This window comes from Microcaecilia unicolor, chromosome 7, assembly GCF_901765095.1.
Source record: "Microcaecilia unicolor chromosome 7, aMicUni1.1, whole genome shotgun sequence".
NCBI classification, from domain to species: domain Eukaryota; kingdom Metazoa; phylum Chordata; class Amphibia; order Gymnophiona; family Siphonopidae; genus Microcaecilia; species Microcaecilia unicolor.
In genome coordinates, this window is record NC_044037.1 from 15,150,224 (window position 1) to 15,168,531 (window position 18,308).

At 44.9% G+C, this 18,308-nt stretch overlaps 1 protein-coding gene across 1 annotated transcript in view; it reads right to left on the reverse strand.

Annotated features, from left to right (window-relative positions):
* Positions 1 to 18,308, reverse strand: part of ZDHHC15 (zinc finger DHHC-type containing 15) — a 112,312-nt gene that overhangs the window by 55,710 nt on the left and 38,294 nt on the right. The window contains exons 4-7 of the mRNA XM_030209931.1: positions 15,630 to 15,750; positions 13,583 to 13,652; positions 8,471 to 8,503; positions 4,649 to 4,769 (exon numbers count right to left, since the gene is read on the reverse strand). Coding sequence (XP_030065791.1) covers positions 4,649 to 4,769; positions 8,471 to 8,503; positions 13,583 to 13,652; positions 15,630 to 15,750 — 345 coding nt within the window. The remainder of the gene's footprint in view (positions 1 to 4,648; positions 4,770 to 8,470; positions 8,504 to 13,582; positions 13,653 to 15,629; positions 15,751 to 18,308) is intronic.

Genomic DNA, 18,308 nt, shown 5'->3' on the forward strand with positions numbered 1-18,308 from the left:
TGCCATAGTAAGAAAATGGAAGAAGTACAAAATGACTGTCAATCGACAAAGATCTGGGGCTCCACGCAAAATCTCACCTCGTGGGGTATCCTTGATCATGAGGAAGGTTAGAAATCAGCCTACAACTACAAGGGGGGAACTTGTAAATGATCTCAAGGCAGCTGGGACCACTGTCACCACGAAAACCATTGGTAACACATTACGACATAACGGATTGCAATCCTGCAGTGCCCGCAAGGTCCCCCTGCTCCGGAAGGCACATGTGACGGCCCGTCTGAAGTTTGCCAGTGAACACCTGGATGATGCCGAGAGTGATTGGGAGAAGGTGCTGTGGTCAGATGAGACAAAAATTGAGCTCTTTGGCATGAACTCAACTCGCCGTGTTTGGAGGAAGAGAAATGCTGCCTATGACCCAAAGAACACCGTCCCCACTGTCAAGCATGGAGGTGGAAATGTTATGTTTTGGGGGTGTTTCTCTGCTAAGGGCACAGGACTACTTCACCGCATCAATGGGAGAATGGATGGGGCCATGTACCGTACAATTCTGAGTGACAACCTCCTTCCCTCCGCCAGGGCCTTAAAAATGGGTCGTGGCTGGGTCTTCCAGCACGACAATGACCCAAAACATACAGCCAAGGCAACAAAGGAGTGGCTCAGGAAGAAGCACATTAGGGTCATGGAGTGGCCTAGCCAGTCACCAGACCTTAATCCCATTGAAAACTTATGGAGGGAGCTGAAGCTGCGAGTTGCCAAGCGACAGCCCAGAACTCTTAATGATTTAGAGATGATCTGCAAAGAGGAGTGGACCAAAATTCCTCCTGACATGTGTGCAAACCTCATCATCAACTACAGAAGACGTCTGACCGCTGTGCTTGCCAACAAGGGTTTTGCCACCAAGTATTAGGTCTTGTTTGCCAGAGGGATTAAATACTTATTTCCCTCTGCAGAATGCAAATAAATTCATATACTTTCCACAATGTGATTTTACGGATTTAATTTGTGATGTGCTATCTCTCACTGTTACCAATAACCTACCCTTCAATTATGGGCTGCTCATGTCTTTGTCAGTGGGCAAACTTACAAAATCAGCAAGGGATCAAATACTTATTTCCCCCACTGTAAAGACCTGAATGGCCCATCCAGTCTGCCCAACAGTCACATTCATTCTCAATTCAAGATTAAATCAACAATGAACATGGGATTATATATTTGATCATGGTCCTTCTTTGGTGCTTCTGGGACATAGACTGAAGGAGTCTGCCTGGCTCTGTCCATTGGGGAATGGATTCAGAGAGCCAGTTTCTGTAGACATTAACTTACTGCAGTCCTGAGCGATTAGCAAGACTGTTACACGCATTTACACTAGGGCAGATTTCAAAAGCGCCTAGGTAAGTTTCAGAAAAAGAAAAATCTTTCATCCAAATACGCGGCCCATGGTGATCAGTAGTTTTAAAGCCACCGACTACTGTGGGCTGAATCTAACCTGGATATTCAGCTGGACCATGTGCATGCACTGAATATCCGAGTCAGCCGTAGAAGCAGAAATTATGCGGGCGCTGGATGATATTCAGTCCTGAAAATAAAGAAGGTGGGAATATGAACCAGGCTATCCAAACACTGGAACCAAAATGAAATCTCTCTATATAAAAGGCAACACCAACGTTCTATGAAGCCTCCAGCCGGAAGTGTGAAGGGGGCGAGATATCCGGTTTCCCTATGAGTGTCTGCCCCGCCCTCTCTGTAACACAGTCAGTGAAGGAAAACAGCAGAGCACGAAATCAAATCGCTGGCTCTGTAACAGTGAAGGACTCAGAGGGGGGAGGGGAGAGAGGCCAGAGGGCAGAAACACACACATTCCCACATGCACACAGAAGAAAACATTGCTAGCCCCCGTTTCATTTGCATCAGAAACGGGGCTTTTTTACTAGTTTAAAATAAACAGTGTTTAATCATTTTCAAACTAATAATAATAATAAAACAATTCCACATTAAAAGTGACTCGACACAACGTTGTGTTTCGGCCAGATGGCCTACATCAGGAGTCTTATAACTGAGATCAACAGTGAAGTAAGATCATGAATTGATATTATAAAGAAATCTCAAATCACAAATGAAAAATCTGCAGACAAGGACTTAAAAGTGGTCTTGAAAAAGACCATTTTGTAAATAATCCGTGTCACTATTATTAGTTTGAAAATGATTAAACACTATTTTAAATTTCATTTTGGTTCCAGTTTTTGGATAGCCTGGTTCGTATCCCCACCTTTTTTTATTTTCATTTTACGCTCCGTGGGATCTATTGAGTTCTCCACGTACGTGGATTCTCTTTAGAATTTTGATATTCAGTCCTGGCATCCACTTAGCTAATTGGGCAAAATTAGGGCTACCTTTCGTGGGTCCAACTTGCCTGGTTAGCTGTGCAAGCACAGGCACTGAATATCATCACTGCCTGAGTAACTGCCAGCATGCCTCCAGCTCTGCCCACCCACTGCCCTGGCGGTAACTGCACAGTAACGGGAAAAGGAGTGCGGTGACAAAAAAAACAAGGATTCCAAGCATACAGTACCAAAAGTCTTTATTATATATCATATCTGAAGGCCTATTGCGGGAAGACTCGACACGGCTGTGTTTCAGCAAGTGTGCCTGTGTCAGGAGTCATTATCCCTTACCAATCGGCAATTCAAAATGGACAAAGCATATACAGGACAAACACAATTTTCATCAAATATGAACCAAGAGCCAACTGAGAAGGAGCAGCGTCTCGCATACATCCTGAATTGCACTTGAACTGTATGCTTGGAATCCTCGTTTTTTGTCACCTCACTCCTTTTCCTGTTGCTGCTGAATATCCGTAAGGATTGGACCTTCTCCTTTTTTGGTAACGACAATCAGAGAGGATATTCAGCAGCACTATGTGATTAAGTAACACTGAATCCAGGGATGGGCCACTGATCGGGGTTTAAGTGGGCAGGCGTCTCTCCTGCTCGCTTAAACCCCTTTGAAAATCTACCCCTATGTTTAATTGGCTTAAACACCAAGTTGGATGCTTGTTCTTAGCAAGATGCATCAGCTGCATTCCTTGTGTCTCATCCAAGTTTTTAAAAAAAATGAAGCTTTAAACATGCCCTTCGACCATAGGCATTTACTATTAAAGTATCTCCATCCAAGACTTTTCCAAAGAGGATTTAGAGCCTCTCTCTAGATTTCTCTGCCCATCTCTTAATCACGCCCAAGTCCCGCCTTCGCTATGGTGCCGACAGGCCCCCGTGAATTTTGGTCGTCCCTGCGACGGAAAGCAGTTGAGGGCGCCCAAAATCGGCTTTCGATTATGCCGATTTGGGCGAGTCTGAGAGAAGGACGCCCATCTCCCGATTTGTGTTGGAAGATGGGCGCCCTTCTCTTTCGAAAATTCCCCTAATAGACTTCCACTTTGAAAATTACTCCAAGGAAACTATGCTCTCTGGCAGGTGAAACTTTTATTTTCTCTACTTATGCCCAAAACTGTTTTCTCCTAGTGAGTTTAAAATCTAAAATATTGAGCATACAACTGCGAGTGCCATGTTAGTCCACTTGGATATGTGGAAATAAGGGTTAACAACCCAGCTGTAGGTGATACCCTCTTACTGCATTATCTTAATGTATCTGACAAGATTCAAGAGTTAGTCTCTTTTCAGTTACTGACCTGGTAAAGAGAGGCTAACCCTTGAAACGTGTCAAAGATACATTATTATAGTAACATAGTAGATGACGGCAGATAAAGACCTGTATGGTCCATCCAGCCTGCCCAACAAGATAAACTCTTAGTATAAGAGATAAGAATGTGGGATTGCTTAGGAACAGGTAGAATTGAGGGTTACAGAGGATGTGCAGACTGGATGGGTCATATGGCCTTTATCTGCCGTCATGTTTCTATGTTTCTATAAGATACAGAGAGTAGAAGTCTGCCCGGCACTGGCCTTGTTCTCCAGCTTCATTACTGGTGGTGCTTCCTGTCAAAGTCTATTCGCTATTTAGAGATTCAACAGGGTTCCAGGAAAAGGACAGAACTAGGAAATTCAATGCAGTACTGACAGGAAAGTGGCAAGTCCACAAACCAAACCAAGAACCTACCATTGATAGCGGTGGTCCATCTTTAAGACACATATGCCACAGACTGAGATTAAGTTAGTCCAATAAGAAAATAATTGCCTACAGCTTGCTTGTTAACCCTTATTTCTGCACATCTAAAACACACATATAAGCTTAAAGCTATGCGTGTAGAGGTTGTACGCAGTTCACCCACGTTTTATAAAAAGCTCGTTGAAATCAGCCTTCAAGTGCTGATAAAATGCGAATTAACTGCTGTCTATAATCTGTCTCTTCCCATCTCAACATTTCGTTATGTTCACCCTTAAAGACTTTGGACCCAGTCTTCAGACTGTGGCAGTCAGAGATTAAGAAAACTGCTGGCAGCTGAAGTTAAAATAAAACCAGATACTCAGCGCTGGTACCTGGCGACTGGATGGTGCCAAATATACATTCTCAGTGCCAACCTGAAGTGTTATCCGGATACTCTTAATTAGATATATGTAAGTAATAAAATGGAAAACAAATATGCAAAGATATTTAAAAAACCCCAATGCTTGTCATTTTAAAAAGTAAAACTTACCGACCAATATAAGAGGAAATATTGGAATACAGTTGCAGCAATATACAGACAATATACTAATGAGTACACCAAGAAGAGGAGAAAGAATTTGTAATTAGAAAATCCAACGCAGTTATTCACCCTGCAAAAGAAATCAAGTTAAGTATGCTGTGCAGAATAAATATATTCCCCCTCTCCCAGATATTCAGTGCTATTTAACCAGCAGGAATGGCTCCTGGCTGATTAAATAGTGCTTAACTGGCTGTCTACGAATATTCAGCAGGAGATAAGCCTCTTGTCTCGATTATTGCAACCTGCTTCTCACCGGCCTCCCTCTTAGCCATCTCTCTCCTCTTCAATCAGTCCAAAACTCTGCTGCACGACTCATTTTCCGCCAAAGTCGCTATGCCCACACTAGCCCTCTCCTTAAGTCACTTCACTGGCTCCCTATCCGTTTCCGTATTCAATTCAAACTTCTCCTATTGACCTATAAGTGCAGTCACTCTGCCGCTCCCCAGTACCTCTCCACTCTTGTCTCCCCCTACGTTCCCCCTCGAATACTCCGTTCTGTAGATAAATCTCTCTTATCTGTCCCTTTCTCCTCTACCGCTAATTCAAGACTCCGTTCCTTTTATCTCGCTGCACCTCACGCCTGGAATGAACTTCCCGAGCCTGTACGTCTAGCCCCGTCTTTAGCCGTTTTCAAGTCCAAACTCAAACCCACCTCTTTACCACTGCTTTTGACTCCTAACTCACTTACCCTATCCTTTATCCTCACCTCTTTATTCCCTTACCCTTAATTGTTCTGTCTGTTTTACCTGTCTGTTTACCTGTCTTATCTAGATTGTAAGCTCTTTGAGCAGGGACTTTTTGTGTATGGTGTGCAGCGCTGCATATGCCTTGTAGGGCTATAGAAATGATAAGCAGTAGTAGTAGTTATCAATCTGCTGCTGAATATTCCTGGTCAGTGCTTAGTGGCTAACTGGTTATATCACGCGATATAACCGGCCATCCGCTAATATTCAGTGCATCAATGGTTAAGTTTAGTGGTCAAATCGGGCTACCAAAATCTTTGGCCAGTATACACTTAGCAGGCCAGCGCTGAATATTGGCTCAGCCGGTTAAGCTTAAACCAGCCAAAACTAAACAGGATATTCAACGCTGGTTGCCAGAAGTGGCCTGGCATCGGATATCTGGTCTCACCGCTGACCGTGGGAGTTAGCTGGGTCGTCTCCTGCAATCTGAATATCGGCCCCATCGTGTATTGTAAGACAAGATCCAGGCACAAGAGACCATTCACTAAGTTGGAGCCTCTCATCCCACTCCTTCATGCCTCCAAATAGCTCTGGCTTCCCAAATACCCACAATGAATATTGATCAGCGATATCTGCGTACACACGCTCCAAGGACGTTAATTTGCACATTTCAGTTACTCAGAAAATAGAAAGCAAAAATGGTGTCCACTATACACTCTATGATAAGGGGAAGGAATGGCCTAACAGAGAAAAACAAATCTCATCACAGTGGTTCACAACGTAACAACATCAATGAATTGCTGTAACGTACTCTACACTGGTCTGACTACAAAGGGTCTGCACCAGTCCCAAATGACTCAAAATGTTGCAGCATGACTGATAGAAGGTTGTAAGACACATCATACCATTCCTGCAAAAATCTCCACTGGCTACCAGTACAATACAGGGCTAAATTTAAAAATTCTGCTTCTGATCCTCAAGACCCTTAAAGGTAATGGAGCACAGTAGTGAAAAACAGAGCGTCTCCAAGATTGCTAAGTTCTTCCGAAGGAGTATCCCTAACCACACCATCTCCGAAGCAAATCACACAATGCGACACTTGAGAACCTTCTCTGGAGTAGCAACTACACTCAGGAACGCACTTCCCAGCCTATCTCTATTTCAGGAAGCGGGTGAAGGGCTGGCTCTTCTCCCAAGCCTTTAATAGAAGAAGCAACTAACTAGCCAGTCACACACAAGAATAACACTGGCTGCATATACTGTTACAGGAGCTGCTTATCCACTCTTATCCTAGTAGACGTCATTTTCATGCACCTTTTCTGACTCTGTGTGTAATTGATCCTTAACATAAGCACTCTTGTCTTCTAACTCCTGTTACTCTATCGTGTCTATATCAGTGGTGCTCATCATCACACAAAAGGAGGGGGAGAATTATTCAGTCTTACTGAGGTTTTTTTTTTTAACTCTCAAGATAAAACTGAAATGTAGGCAACCCTCTTTTCTGGTCTGATCATGAAAAATGATTGATTTTGAAATCTTATTTTTGTCTTTTTTGTAGCTACCGTGCACACATTTTTCCTGATGTTGCAAAGGTTATCCAGGCTAGATTTTAAAAATTGTACTACAGCTTAAACCTAGAGCATGTGTGCCTAGGGCGATATCCTATTGAAAAAATCTCCCTGCGAATGTTTGATTATGTATTTTCACAGACTGACCACATGGAGAAATTTATTCCTAAAAGAAAGGAAAAGGCTCAGTTTTAGTCTTGTGTTGCCAGCATGAAGTATTTTGATTTCTATCTTCCTGGGGGGTTACGGTGTCAAGAGAATTAGGCTTAATAATAGGAGCAATTTAATCTCTCCGATTCCTTGTTTTTGACTTTAAAACTTCTTCACTCCAGAAAATGTGGGCTGGTACAACAATATATGTGATTCTAATTTTTTCCTTCTTTTCTTTTGTAAGCTTGATGGTCATTGTTGTTTTTCTTTACTTTTGTATATACAAATGTAGTAAAGAAAATTAGTAATATAAAAAAAACAGTACAAACAACTTGGGGGTCACACTATGGGGTCCTTTTACTAAGCTCAGGTAGAAAGTGGTCTTAGTGTGTTTCAGTGGCGTAGCAAGGGAGGGGTGGTGGGGGCGGTCCGCCCCGGGTGCACGCCGCTGGGGGGGTGGGTGTCAGCTCCGCTGATTCCCTGCTCCCTCTGCCCTGGAACAGGTTAGTTCCGGGGCAGAGGGAGCAGGGAACCAGCGGAACAGACCCCCCCCCCCCCCCCCAGCGGCGTGCACACAGCAGGCAAGAATGCACTCGGGGGGGGGGGGGGGGAACTTGGGTGGCAGCCACCCTCGCTACGTCACTGGTGTGTGTCACAGTCCTACCGTGACTTAGGATCCGTGCTGACGTGCTTAGGGGGAGTCAGCTGTCTGGCAGGAACATCGCAGGACCAACAGGCCTTGCTGCCAGTGTGCCTGTGATGTAGTCAGACACCTTCGGGAAAAGGAATTTATCCCCGACGCGCCTAGACTCAGATGCTCTCGTGTCGAAGCAGCCCAGTTGCCTTCAGCTTCCAGTGGGTCCGAGATGCCATTCCCGTTCCTCTCCGGACTCCAGTTCAGCTACGTTGTCTTTGCGAGTGGGTTCCAACAACCTTGTGTCTCAGTGTGTGTGTGTGGGCTCCTGTACCCTTACGCTTCATTGGGGTCAGAAAATTACCCTAATTTTGGTTATAGGCTACCTCATTTATCTAGAGGATAATTTGCACCTTTATATAGTCCCAAAACACAAAATAAGGTTCAAATGAAAGTTTGCCCAACAAGATAAACTCATAGTGCAAGGTATGATACGTATACTTGATTCCTGGTTTGTCCTTGCCATTTTCAGGGCACAGACCGTAGAAATCAGCCCAGTGCAGCTCTTGTTCTTCAGTTTCATTACCGGTGGTGCTTCCATTAACACTAGCAAAACTGTCAAAGTTTATTCATGATCTACAGATTCAACAGGATTCCAGGCAAAGGACAGAACTAGGAAATTCAATGCAGTATTGACAGGAAAGTGGCAGCTCCACAAACCAAAACAAGAACTTACCATGGACAGTGGTGATCCATCTTTAAGACACAGCTGTAAAGGAGAAGAAAAAAGTGTATTTATCATTACCGTATTTACAGAGTAGCACCAACGCTCCATATGTAAACCACCTTACTACGAAAACGTAGGCAGTATATAAATGTAAAAAGCTAAACTAAACACATTGTACACTGTGTAGAAAGCTGTTATCCCCACGCCCTAACCACCAAAACAACAAAGGCCAGAGAAGGTAGCAGGACCTCACACCACAGGGTATGCAAGTTGAACAAAATACAGTACAGATGGACAATCTGGGGAGCATAACTCCATTGAAGAGAGGGAAGACAAATACATGCAAGCCACCCAAAGGAACAGAGGACATTTAGAAAAACAGAAATGCCCTTATTTTTAGAAAACCTATTGGCATTGATGCCTGTATATTGAAACCCCTATTTCAATAATCCAGGATTTACGTGTGTAAATATGAAATTCATACTTATGGCAAAGGGACAGGGTGGAACCAAAGCTCCATGTGTATTCCCATATTAAAGGAGGGTGCCCGTCTATGATCACCAATGCCAATGTGGGAACTTACAGCTGCTCCTGGGGATGTTTAGGGTGTTGTAACAGTGCTCATTTTGGCCAGCACTCTATAGGAAGGATTAGGGGAAACTGTTCCCTTAATCCTCCAGTGTTCTCCCCACTCCATCCCCCAAAACATAGGAGCCGACTCTGTGGGTGCTTGAGCACCCCCAATATAGAGAATATTCATTGAATGTGTCTAGGGAGGGGTTATTTCCACTGGGCTTAGCACCCCCAATCATTTTGAAACGTTGGCTCCTAAGCCCCAAAATGATCATTTTATTTATTTATTACATTTGTATCCCACATTTTCCCACCTATTTGCAGGCTCAATGTGGCTTACATAGTACCGTAAATTCCGGTATGAGCAAATACAGTAATGTTGAGGTAGAATAAGGTTTGTGTGTACAGACACATTAGGGAATCGTAGAGAGGAAGAGTTATTATATTGCTGAATGACTGCAGCCTTTGTTTCCAGAATGGCACAAACACACGTGTATATGTTGGCAGTTGCACATGTCAGGGCAGACACTTTGATAGGTATCTTGCCAAGTTGCCTCTGGTGATGTTTCAGATGTCGACAACTGTAAGAGGGTTGAGCCTAATACACGTGTTTTCCTACTTCTATGATTGAGGATCCTTTTACTACCGATCTGATTTCTATGTTCTATCTAAACTGGGCCTGCAAATACGACCTGAGCCATTCTGTTTCTATTTTCAAACTTTGCTTTCCAGTCCATTAGTCTGCAAGTGGCAAAGCTTTTTCCCAGCTGCTTGCGTTGGAGAGACTTCTGGAGGATTCTGCACATTGTGCTGGTCTCACTTTCATCAGGACCGCCGGTCCCAGCAGATGGCTGTTGCCTGCATCCACTTTCTTGTTCGACAGGACCCGTTTCCAGTCAGCTGTTTCTGTCGCAGATTCTGAGAGAGGAGTCGTTCGCTATTCTGACTCTCTTGGGGGTCGCAACGAGTCAACATCTTCTCATCCTTTGGAGTTCGACCTAGGATCTCTCATGAACTCCCAAGTTCTTTAACAGCTTTAAATTGACCATTTTAGATCCCTTATTTCTATTCTTTTTTTCCCCCCTTTTACTCTACTTTAACTATTTGTCTATTTAAATATTGTATTTGTAAAACCGCTGGATTGGCGCTAGTCTTTCCAGTCTACTGTAAGCCACTTTGAGCCCGCATTCTGTGGGAAAAGGTGGGGTAAAAATGCGATAAATAAATAAATAAATTACGCAACAACCCTAGTAGAATATATTATGCCCCATTTTACACAGAATGTGCACATTGGTGAGACGTCCAGGACAGGGGATGTGCCAATTTCTGCTTGCATTTTAGAAAAAATGCTACTGACGTAGAGCCAGTCAAGTTTCAAGCTTATTAAGATTTGATTCCTTTCGGAGTGGTTTACCATAAGAACAGTTTTAGAAAGGGGAAGCACGTTAGTAATCTAGTACTGTTCAGTAAGAGACGAGTATGTGGTAGCAGCACCAGTTTGCAATTGTCAATGTCAAATTTTACTGGGGTCAACATGGCAACATACACGTTAAGTCTGCAACTGTGGAAACCGACATGTATGTTATCCCAAACTGTCACAGAGCCTGTCATCATTTGCCAGTATCACTTGGGGTGGGTGGGGACAAAAAACCTTGGGGGGATGAAGGGAGTAATCTCCACTCAATCTCTACAGTGGAGAGCTGCACGAATTAGTACCTTTGTATAACTCCAGGAGCAGGTGTAAATCCTGACATTGATTTTGGGGGATGTAAGCACGTATTATTTGCTTTCTCTGAGCACTCTACCAAAACCCTTATCCACACTCTTATCACCTCTCGTCTTGATTATTGTAACCTACTTCTCACCGGACTCCCTCTTAGCCGTCTCTCTCCTCTTCAATCAATCCAAAACTCTGCTGCGCGACTCATTTTCCGCCAAAGTTGCTATGCCCACACTAGCCCTCTCCTTAAGTCACTTCACTGGCTCCCTATCCGTTTTCGTATTCAATTCAAACTTCTCCTATTGACCTATAAGTGCATTCACTCTGCCGCTCCCCAGTACCTCTCCACTCGTCTCCCCCTACGTTCCCCCTCGAGTACTCTGTTCTGTAGATAAATCTCTCTTATCCGTCCCTTTCTCCTCTACCACTAATTCAAGACTCTGTTCCTTTTATCTCGCTGCACCTAATGCCTGGAATAGTCTTCCCGAGCCTGTACGTCTAGCCCCGTCTTTAGCCGTTTTCAAGTCCAAACTCAAAACCCACCTCTTTACCACTGCTTTTGACTCCTAACTCACTTACCCTGTCCTTTATCGTCACCTCTTTATTCCCTTACCCTTAGCTGTTCTGTCTGTTTACCTGTCTTACTTAGAATGTAAGCTCTTTGAGCAGGGACTGTCTTTCTGTGTATGGTGTACAGCACTGTGTATGCCTTGTAGCGCTATAGAAATGATAAGTAGTAGTAGTAATGTAGAAGCCTGCCCTTGCAGATCAGCAACGCTGCTGTGCAGGCTTCTGTTTCTGTGAGTCTGACGTCCTTCATTAGCAGGCTATTCATTGTCTATCTGGCGTCATCCAGGATATTCTATTTTATGCTGCTCATGCTGGTTTTTTATGAAGAAGGTTCCTTATATCCTTGTTTTGACATATAATTTGATACCGATCTTATTTAAGAAAGATACAGACTAGCCCCTGACGCAGCCCTATTGTTGGGCGAAACACAGCCTGTGTCGGGCATTTGTTTCATACACGGTATCCTCAATAAAGTCTTTTTGGATATTATACTGATCTGCTGGTTTGTTTTCCACCCAGACAGATAAAACATGATGGAAGGCAAAGAGGGTACACGGCTCATCTGTAGTAGTAGTAGTATCCATGTACCCTCTTCCACTGCAATATCACAGACCCCGTGAAATCAGTTGCTTTAAAATTGCTTCTCCACCCCTAAACGTCCTCTGTGTTTGTTCTAGGCCAGAGATCTTTGCTATTTTTCAAGCGGCAGCCAGTGTGTCTACACAACTCCAACATGAGAGCCAAGACCATCACTGGACAAAGCGGCAGACATGCCGTCAACCTCCATTAACCTGTCTCTAACCCCAAACCCTTCAAGCTGGTTCTCCCCACCCCAGTTTTTGACCTCCCCATACTTTCTCTGGAGGCTGGTTTGTAATGCCATCTTGAACAGCTATGCTGTTTTTTTTTCCAGCACCACACAGCTCACAGTAAGTTTCAATTGCAAGGTACTCTCTGTCTCGGGAGAAGGGTAGAATTTTGGGGAGCACATAGCTCAAACTCTTTGAGAGCTGCGCAGCACAAGTATTAAACAGAATAATTGTTATAGTGTCATGCCAGCAGAAAGTCTGAGGAAAAGGTGGGGGGGAGACTCTACTGGGAAAAAAAGAGTCAGGGAGCCACAATTATAGTCGATGTGGACTGCCAGTTAGAGAATGACACGGGGACCCGCAGTAACCGCGGGGATGGGGACAGAGCCCGTGAGGACAGGGACGTTTCTACTCTGAAGCCTGATAATGAACTGGACTGTTATTTATGTTTGTTTGATGCAGATGACAAGATATTTATTTTTTGGAAAAACAAGCAAACATGCTGGCCACAACTACTAAAATTTGCATGGAGGGTCCTGTACATCCTGCTACCACAGCATATCTTCTATTGCAGGAAGGACTGTGGAAGACAGGAGAGCTAGACTGAATCCTGAGATTGTTCATGACTTCTTACTCATCCACAGATTAAAAAATCATAACAATGTTTCACAGGGCATATTCTTCCCATCTAGGGCATACAGAACGGGTTGTATTTTGTACCCCTGAACATTTTAACAGTGTGAATTAGGATTCCTTGGTGTACTAGAAATCAGCTATTTTGGGGGCTGGAAGGGTAGAGGGTGGTGGTGAGATGGAGGACTATTACGGCTGCTCATTGTTATTATTGTTTTCTATTTGTAATTTATGCAGATCATATTGTTCCTTTTTATACTTTAATAAAAAGATTTAAATAAAAAAATCATAAGTGTTCGAGGATTCTTCAGATGAGAACAGAGCACACGGGGATGAGGACAGAACCTGCGGGGACGGGGCAGGCACACAAACGGGGCCTGTGGGGATGGGACGGGGCCTGTGGGGACGGAGACAGAACCCACGGGGTCGGGGCAGGGACAAATCTTATCCCCATGTCAATCTCTACTGCCAGTGGCCTCTGTATAATTATGGTACAGCCAGAGACCCCCCCACTGGAATGGTGGCGGGCCCAGTCATAGAGCTCAGGCCATTACAGACCTTGGCTGAGTCAGAAATCTGATGGCTGACATAACTGGGAGCTTACTGGAAAAAGCCTTGCAACGAAGAACTCTGTCCTAGGCTTTCTTGAATTCTCTTACAATATTTCCAGTAAAAAGCTATTGGCTAAACTTTCTGTATAGTATTACTGGAGATAAAATACATAAATGGAAAGTCAATACAAAACACCTAGGAAACCTGAACTGGGAGATTAAGTGAAACACATCACAGCAAGACAAACCCGTTCCCGTAACTTACATGCCACAGACTGAGCAGTGGTGACAGCGATCTGGCTTGATGACTTGGCACCTATCACAGAACCGGACAGCTGAAATTCCAAACCGGTATGAGTTAGTTCAGCAGTAACACATGCTAAGTAAATCACCAATCCACTTCTGATTGGTGCTGATAAGACTAGGAACTAGACTTCTAAATGCGTTCCATTTGAGTGCAGAGAACATGATTTCAGGCTCCTTTTAGATGACCTGTCAGAATATAGGTAGCAAATGGTAACATATACAGAGCTGCCAGCAACGTGCTATCAAAACACGAAATTGTTCCAATGTTTTCCTAGTTCAGGGCCGCTGAGAGGGGTGGGGTGGGGGGGGGGGGGAGAAAGATTCCCCCGGGCCCATCCTCCAAGGAGGGCCTGGCGCCAGGGTCTCTCTCTCTCCTGCTCCTGATAGGATCCGGGTGTTTGCGTCCCGATAGGAGCAGGAGAGGGAAAACGGTGCTGGGCCCCCCTCAGAAGCTGGGAAGGAGCAGCCACAGGGCTTCAGGGCCTCTGGTTTGGCTGGCGGGGGTCCCCAAGCCCTGCCAGCAGAAGCCTTCCTCCAGCGCTGTTCTCTGCTGCATTGTCTGCCCTGCGGCTACTTTTCACCTCACGTCGCTTTGTGACACCGTATCTCAAAAAAAATATATAGCGAAATTAGAAAAGGTTCAAAGAAGGAGATGGATCTCCTCTCATATGAGGAAAGGCTAAATAAGTTAGGAGCTCTTTAGCTTTGGAAAACAGACAGCTGAGGGGAGATATGATTGAGGTCTACAAAATCCTGAGTGGTTTAGAACAGGTAAAAGTGAATCAATTTTTTATTCTTTCAAAAGGTACAAAGACTAGGGGACACTCAATGAAATTACACAGAATACTTTTAAAACAAATAGGAGGAAATATTTTTTCACTGAAAGAATTGTTAAGCTGTGGAACTTGTTGCTGGAGGACATGGTAACAGTGGCTATCATATCAGAGTTTAAAAAAAAAAAGGTTTGGGCAAGTTCCTGAAGGAAAAGTCCATAGTTTGTTATTGAGATGGACATGGGGGAAGCCACTGCTTGACCTGGGATTGGTAGCACGGAATCTTACTACTCTTTGAGATTCTAAATGGAATCTTGCTATTCTTTAGGATTCTGGAATCTTGCTGTTCTTTGGGGTTCTACATGGAATGTTGCTACTCTGAGATTCTGCACGGAATTTTGTCACTCTTTAGGATTCCAGAATCTTTCTATTCTTTGGGGTTCTACATGGAATGTTGCTACTCTTTGAGATTTTGCACGGAATCTTGTCACTCTTTAGGATTCCGGAATCTTTCTATTCTTTGGGGTTCTACGTGGAATGCTGCTACTACTGGGTTTCTGCCAGGTACTTGTGACCTGGATTGGTCACTGTTGGAAACAGGATACTGGACTAGATGGACCATTAGTCTGACCCAGTATGGCTATTCGTATCTTCTTATGAGAATTTTTATAAAGTTGGGGGTGAGGGAGGTGCAATGAAACGCCAAGGCTTTTTAAAGTTGGGAATGGGGAGTGGAGGACCAGTCATGTTGGGGGGGGGGGGTGCCACTAGACACCACGGAAGTGTTTAAAGTAGGGGCGGGGTGGGGTCCAGTCATGGGGGAGGAGGGAGATTAGGGCTAATGCAGACTGCCAGTGACTTTTGTTTTTCCTTTTTTAAAAATATCCATCTTGCCAATCACCGCCCAGGCACGGAGAGGAAGGGTGACATTTTGCAATGCGCTGCAGACCATTGCTGTGTTAACATGCTCATTGCTTAGAGCATGCAGTGGTATTTTTTGGGTTGCTAATTTCATGGTAGAAGCCATACATTGAGCAGGCTTTACTGCAAGCATTGGCCTCCGAGTCAAGGCAAGGAAGCACGATTCTAAGAATTAGCTGTTCCCCTGGAAGGCAGCAAGCATAGAATCTCATGCCTAGAAGTGCACAATCATATCCGACTTGCCTGTGTGCACAGGCGATTTCAACGGATCAAGTACATTTACAGCAACAGCAAAACCACAGCTGCACTGACCTCCGCTTCCTGTTCTCATGTACACAGGCAACTTCTTGGCGGCTTCAGCAAGGATCTGCTTCTGTATCTCTGGACTTTCTTCAGTTTCATATTGCTCCTTGTCTGAATATGACAGCAGGAACTGAAAGCAGTAAATTTGAAAGAAGGTAAATGGTCAGTTACCAGTGGAACATCCTTAAAATGTCTTCTCTTTGAGAAGGAGCCTTCTGAAAAAAAAAACTGGATTAGGTAGGTGTGTCTCTTCTATCACAGCTATACAGAATATCAACCTGAACCTTGTGTAACTTACAGGGAAATGATTTTGTTGAATTGGTGCACTAGTGATGCCCTTCTCTGGATCCTAATTCTACTTTCATTTGACCAAAGGAATCACTGAAACTTACAATGAAATTAAGCAGTGCTATACCAATTACTTCACAGGGTTCGTTCCCGAGTTAAGGGACATCTGGTGATTATAGCATCAAGTTATGACTAAGAACTCCTCTCCTGGGATGCAGGTTCAAATTCCCACACTGCAAGGTGCCTCTGAAATCTCCTTACAGCATTGCGTTCCACTTCCCAGGCCAGTCAACTTGTGAATCACAACACCAGCATTATAGCTTATCTCATCTGGAGGGACTTGTACACTATCAGGCTTATTTTCGAAAGAGAAGGGCGCCCATCTTTCGACACAAATCGGGAGATGGGCGTCCTTCTCTCAGGGTCGCCCAAATCGGCATAATTGAAAGCCGATTTTGGGCGTCCTCAACTGCTTACTGTTGCGGGGACGACCAAAGTTCACGGGGGCATGTCGGAAGTGTAGCGAAGGCGGGACTGGGGCGTGCCTAACACATGGGCGTCCTCGACCGATAATGGAAAAAAGAAGGGCGTCCCTGATGAGCACTTGGCCGACTTTACTTGGTCCAATTTTTCTTGCAACCAAGCCTCAAAAAGGTGCCCGAAATGACCAGATGACCACCGGAGGGAATCGGGGATAACCTCCCCTTACTCCCCCAGTGGTCACTAACCCCCTCCCACCATTAAAAAAAAAAACTTTAAAAATATTTTTTTGACAGCCTCTATGCCAGCCTCAAATGTCATACCCAGCTCCCTGACAGCAGCATGCAGGTCCCTGGAGCAGTTTTAGTGGGTGCAATGCACTTCAGGCAGGCGGACCCAGGCCCACCCTCCCTACCTGTTACACTTGTGGTGGTAAATGTGAGCCCTTCAAAACCCACCAGAAACCCACATGCAGGTGCCCCCCTTCACCCCTTAGGGATATTAGGGATATGGTAGTGCTGTACAGTTGTGGGTAGTGGGTTTTGGGGGGTGTTTGGGGGGCCCAGCACCCAAGGTAAGGGAGCTATGCTCCTGGGAGCAATTTATGAAGTCCGCTGCAGTGCCCCCTAAAGTGCCCGGGTGGTGTCCTGGCATGTCAGGGGGACCAGTGCACTACGAATGCTGGCTCCTCCCATGACCAAACGACTTGGATTTGGTCGTTTCTGAGATGGGCATCCTCGGTTTCCATTATGGCCGAAAACTGGGGACGACCATCTCTAAGGTCGACCAAAATTCTCGATTTGGGCATCCCCGACCATATTATCGAAACGAAAGATGGACGCCCATCTTGTTTCGATAATATGGGTTTCCCCACCCCTTTGCCGGGACGTCCTGCGAGGACGTCCTCAGGAAAACTTGGGCACCCCTTTTGATTATGCCCCTCCACGTACTCCAAAAAGACAGACACATATTTAGGGCACCCACTTTCAACTCCGTCCAACTTTATGCTGGAGCTCTTAAAATGAGTGTTTCCCTCTTCCAGGATCTAGCTGTTGTAAATGTCTCAAGTAACAAAAACATGTAAATGTTCCTGCTTCTAGGTCACGCACCCCAGAGGTGGCTGTCTGTGTAATTCTAAAGTTTAGTAACTGCCAACCACATGGTGAGCCTAACATGGATGAAAGATTTTCTATAAATCCCAGACCAGCCTCTGCTCGGCAGTCGTATCAGATGCATACTTATATGGAAATATCTGTACTATTTATGAAACCTGCATGGTGGAACGCACTGCCACAGCAGTTCACAGAAACTCGGGTGACTGCCAGCTAAAAGCACTGCGGCGACATGTACAAGACTGAATTACTGACTGCTCTCCTGCTAACAGCATCCTGCCCTTAAGACATGAGGCAACACCAAAAACTGCTCATTCTACAGGTTCCAGGGAAAGTGACATCAAAGACATCAAGAAGGGGTGGGCAAAAGCATGACCATCCTAGATGCCAAGTCGCCTGGAGGGGAAGTGGCATGCCACACATGCACAGAAGAAAGTTACGGAGTCTAGTGACATCTTTGAGTGACACTAGTACTTTATTTTATAACACTGCCCAGCAGTGGCGTAGCCAGAGGGCTGATTTGAGGTGGGCCTGAGCCCAAAGAGGGTGGGCCTGAAGATTAATCTCTTCTTCACCCCCCCACCCCCTCTCCCTCCCACCGCAGCAGCAGCCGCTGCAAAAAAAAAAAAATGCACATCTTCCTACCTGCCAGTGCTGTACGGAACCAGACGATCTTCATCTGCAGGGTAGTGAAGATGTACTCTCCCATTTTTCAGCTTGTGGCTCTTGTTGTGTTGTGGGCTCCCGCTTCAGTTTTTTTCCCCCTCCCTGCTTCTGCCGCGATGCTTCTAACTTAGTACTGGCGTGC